Source organism: Tribolium madens, unplaced genomic scaffold, assembly GCF_015345945.1.
Source record: "Tribolium madens isolate multiple individuals breed KSU strain unplaced genomic scaffold, Tmad_KSU_1.1 Scaffold_71;HRSCAF=194;Tcas5.2_LG6, whole genome shotgun sequence".
NCBI lineage: Eukaryota > Metazoa > Arthropoda > Insecta > Coleoptera > Tenebrionidae > Tribolium > Tribolium madens.
The window spans coordinates 3,485,415-3,490,643 of NW_025401041.1; the positions used below are offsets into that span (position 1 = coordinate 3,485,415).

Sequence of the window (5,229 nt, forward strand, 5' to 3'; positions counted from 1 at the left end):
AAAAATAAATTTTTATATTCCAATGACTAGATGAAACATATAATATTATGTATAACGCGTGTTCGGTCTCAAACTCAAACATAGGTAAATAATGTTCAATGTGATTTTTAAGAATTTTGCCAATTTCTTTATTTCATTATTAAGCGGTTTACAAGTATATTATTTGTAAAAATGGGGTTTTGCGTAACTAGCACATGGAAAAAAGACGCGGCGTTATTTAGGTAATTAATTGTAAATAAATGTCAAATAAACCCATTACCAAGGTGGTTGAAGGAACACGCAAAACGAAAACACCTACGCATTACGATAACTATACGAAATATTTACAACAAGCAAAAAAACCTCCTGCTAACTTCAAGAATAGATCCGCTGTTGGGTATCCCTCTTCAAACAAGAAAAAGCAAAAAGGGAAAGAATCCGACAGAGGAAATTCAGGGAGAGGGTAGATATTATTATTCTGATAAGTAGTTCCGAGTCCAGCTCTCAAACTTCACCTGCAGGGAAAAGACGAAAAAATAAACAACCTAACAAATCAAAGTTTTTATTTTTCTATTAATACAATTAATATGGCTCAAAAACCTTAAAAAACTCCTTCTGCTTCTTTGCCATATCCAAGAAATCCCCTTGGATGGCCTCGGCAACAGAACCAAAATCAACTAGAATTTTAACACACTCAACATGCCCTTTCTTACACGCCCAATCTAATGCCGTATTACCACACATATCCACAAAATCCAACTCTTCTTTCAACCTTTCCAAAGCCTCACACTGTCCAAACATTGCAACCAAATGCTTAAAACTAAACCCAAAACTCTTCAACTTTCCTCGACTCAAATCAGAAGTTTCACAAACTTCCAAAAACTCAGCCATCTTCTTCGCTATTCCAACTCTCAAATCATCTTCACCAAGAAGTGACACCACCCCAAAATGCCCACCTTCAACAGCACAATCCACAGGTCTCCGTCCAAAAATATCACAAACATCAAGATCGGGGTTTTTGGTTAGGAGCAATTTAACAATTTTAACATTACCACGCATTGCAGCCAAATGCAAAGGAGTATAACCAAAACTATCCTTAAAATCAACACTCAAATACTTGGGGACAAGAAACTCAGTTGTTGCCTCGTCATTATTAAAAATTGCGCGACATAAAGGCAAAATTTTGTTATTGTCAGAAATATTAACATCAGCTCCACGTTCCAAAAACACTTGGACGACTTGTTGGTGCTTTTCGATAACAGCACGATGTAGGGGAGTTCGACCAAAATGATCGACTTCATTAATAGACCATCCTTGACCCAAAAGTGACTCAATTTGTTCCACTTGACCGGTAGAAGCCACCCAATGTAAGAGAAAATCAATATATTCATTAAATTCACTCATTGAAGTTTTACGATCGTTTTTTGCCCCACGATGCTGCAATAATTCACAAATTTTAAAGTGTTTCTTGGCGAAAGCAACACTCATTGGGGTATTACCCAACTTGTCACTTTTATCAATCGTGGCCCCCTTATCGAGTAAAGTTTCCACTAAACTGACATGACCAAAACTTGCAGCAAGTTGTAAAGGAGTTCGACCGAAATTATCAGCAAAATCAATATCAGCCCCAAAATTTATGAGAGTTCTTGCCAAATTTAGCAACCCTTTACTTGCAGCTAAATGTAAAGGAGTACTTCTATACCGGTCCATAACGTCCACACAAGCCTTACGTTTCAGAAGCAATTCTACGATTTCCTGATGATGATGCTCCACAGCTGCGTGTAAAGGACTCATTTTATTATAGGTACTTGTAGTAGTGTCAATATTGGCACCTTTATCAAGTAGAAGATTCGTATTGGCACAACTACCCGATTTTACCGCCAAATAGAGAAGATTTTCACCATTGCAATTTTCAATAAAAAGAGTTGAAGAAAATTGTGGAGTTTTTGAAGCAAGGTGAAGCAAATTCTCGTAACCAAATTTAACCGAATGATAAATCACTGAAACCAAATCAGTGGAGTTGCAAAGTTTCTTCAAAACCACACTGTGAATTTCCTTAAACTTGAAGAGCAGTTTTTCAAGGGCGTAAAAATTTGACAAGTTGAAAGCATAATCAATCAAATCCCAACCAAAAAGACTGTCTTTTTGCAACGGATCAATTTTTGTCTTTTTGACCAACAAATCAAAAATCTCCTTATTGTCACAGTCTTCCATAAACGATGTTTTAGTACAAAATTTGAATGTCTTATCTTCAGTGATGTGAATTTTGGGAAATTTCATGCCGTTACAGTACGACAAGTGCAAAACTGAACGTTTCAAAGGATCCAAATCGTCAAAGAAAGATTCATGTTTTTCCAACTCGTCAAAATTTTGGTACAATACCGAAATGTGGGCCGGATTATTTTTACAAATTTCTAAATTAAACATAAATAGTATGTTTTTGAAATCGTCACGATAGATAAACTCAAAATCTTTAACTTTATGGTAGTTTTCCGCCAACCAAATTGCAGCAAAGTAATCAGAATAAGTTTCTTGACTAAAAATAATCCCACCATCAGAACTCACTCTGAAAATGACTCCAATCACATCACCGCGACTCCTAATTTGACTCAGAAAAGTAGCATCACATTGAAGTTTCAATTTTTTGAAGTACTCCAAGTCCAAACACGAAATTGCAGCAAGTTTGTATTGCTCGTTCCTGTAATAAATTCCGTCTTCAATAATTTGGTTGTTATTGTTTTCACAAGTTTTGGACAAGTAGTGTTGGTATTTGGTTTTGATGAAGTATCGGTAGATTTCAGTCAAAATAAAAACCTTCTCCATTTTGGGATCATTGAGAAAAATTTCGGTCAACATATAGAGGTGCATAGGGGCACCCAAAATGTCATTATTTCGCAACATTTTGAAACTGAGTAAGACTTTTTCGACTTTTTGACGCTCTATTAATCTCTCCGTGATGTATTCTTTTTGCTCATCTTCGGTAAATTCTTGAATTTCCATCGCTGGTACTGCAAATAAAGTCTCAAGTTTTTCCTTCAAGTGATCTTCAGAAAAAACCCAAACTTTGTAATTCCGACTCAATTCTTTTATTCGGTTGCAAGTCTTGACAAGATTTTCATCATTTTGAAGATTATCAATTCCGCAAATGAAGTAAATCCAGCGGTTGACTTCTTTGAAGCAATGTTTCACTCTTGCTTCAAACTCATCTCCATCATCTAGTATCTCCTCCTGAAGATTAATTTTCACAGTCCAGTGACCTGGTGGTGCATTTTTCTTCAAAAATTTCAACATTGTTAACTTTCCCAAACCAGGACGAGCAACAATCAGTTTGATTTTTTCAGGAAGAAGTGAAAATAGTTGATTTTCGAGGAAAATTTGAAATTCACGCAACTTTTCCGCCTTTTCTTTACTGAAGAGTAATTGAAGATTTTCTTCGTCGAGAACTTTAAGACCGTGGACGTTCCTGTTTTTGTAGTCTAGACAATGTTTCAAATCTTTTTCATCGCGACAAAGAATAACAGTTTTGGGGGGAAGTTTACCATCCATAAAAGTTCTCGTCACGCAATCTTCAAACTTGCAAAAAGTGTTTTTTGGTAATGCTTTCTTCAAAATTTCTTCACGTCCCATGATTGCAAACAGGTCATTTGGGAACTGCTCGATTATCCGAATTTTCAAAATCGGGAAAAAGAGACGTCGAGGAATGTACGGTTTTGGTAAATCTTCTTGGGGTTCCCCAACCCGAAAATAGCCTGTAGCCATTAGACAAAGTTCCTTGATTGTAACAATTTTGCCAAAATTTTGATTCCATTTGGTCAATTCTTCAATGGTGATTTCTTCACGTCCTTGAATTGACAATTTGAAATCTTGAGTAATTTTTTGATAAAATTCTGTTTCCTTTAAATCGTCCAAATTTTCCAAAACGTTGAATGAAGAATCAAAATCGGATTTTGAAGAATCTCCAAATAAAATAAAGTTCAAGTGTTCGTCCCGCAAGTCATTTATCACTTCATATATCCCTCTTTTGTTTTCTTCAGTTATCTTGATGACTAGTGGAAAATCCTTCAAACGCCATAAAATGATACTTATCTTCTTTTCTTCGTGGAAATCAGCAACTAGTAGTTTTTGGCCAAGTTCAATTACTTTGTTTTTGTCCAAATTAAAACAACACAGCTTATCAATGTCAGCGAGTGTCTTATCAATGACCGTGATAGTGAAACTCTTGATAACATTTTGAAGAATCACAATTTTGGGATCAATTTCACTATCAAAATGTGGACTAAACTGGACGATAGAGTCACAAAGAAGAATCTCAGCTAGTTTCATTTTAATATCTTGTTTGTCCAATTTGCAAAGTTCGTCGTGCCCTTTTTTCCACTGTTGGAAAAAAGATTTCAACTTTTGTACAACACTGTCTAGATTTTTCTCGTCTAAATTAAACTTTTCCTCCAATTTCCTCTTAATGGCACTATCAATATCATTTCTATTCTTCTGTGATGTAAAAAACGTGATTTTATCGTCACACCCTTCATTACTCACTTCATAAATATGTTGACAGTCCTCACAACAAGTATCTAGACATTTTTCCAGAAAATTTAGCGTTTTTTTCGCTTTGATGTCACACCCATTGACTGTCATTTCTTCGTTTAAAACACCATTGGTGAAAAGCACAACGTGGTTACTTTTAGTAAAATCAAATTTGAAATATTTGCTCAAAACCATTTTACCGTTTTTTCCGAAATGGTTAGAGTTTAGAACCAATTTATCCTTGACGTGTTTCAATTGAATTGCGTATTTTTCGGTGATTTCAGTTGAAATATCGATAACTATGTCATCAAAAGGGTGGTAATGCTTGTCGTAAATGGCAATTTTGAAATCGTTGATTTCGTTGTTGTAACACAAATGGAGGCAGTAAAATAATAACATTGCTGTTTCAAATTCGTAACCCTCGTTTTCCACCCCTTTGGTAGCAGTGTAGGTCTAAAATACAATTTAAAAAATAAAAAAAACTGTAATTTTTCTCTTTACCTCGCGTTCTTTCAACATGGTTGTTGTTTTAGTCGTCTTCCACAATCATGTTCTAAAAAAATTGTTAATTTTTTGTGTATATGTTTTTTGCACACATTTTTGCGGATGTTTGAACATACACTTGTTTCTTTCTCATCAGAATAGCCGTAGTTGATAAGATTAAATAATATCTTTGGATTATCAATGGATATTTACGATAGGATAAACGGTCGAGATCAAAATCAA

General features: G+C 35.0%; 1 protein-coding gene across 1 annotated transcript; it reads right to left on the bottom strand.

Annotated features, from left to right (window-relative positions):
* Window positions 1-525: 525 nt before the first annotated feature.
* Window positions 526-5,229, bottom strand: LOC123008484. The gene is made up of 2 exons (XM_044404301.1): window positions 5,005-5,229; window positions 526-4,956 (listed from the first exon to the last, which is right to left on the bottom strand). The coding sequence occupies exons 1-2, from the start codon at window positions 5,020-5,022 to the stop codon at window positions 562-564; spliced, it is 4,413 nt and encodes a 1,470-aa protein (XP_044260236.1). The 5' UTR covers window positions 5,023-5,229; the 3' UTR covers window positions 526-561.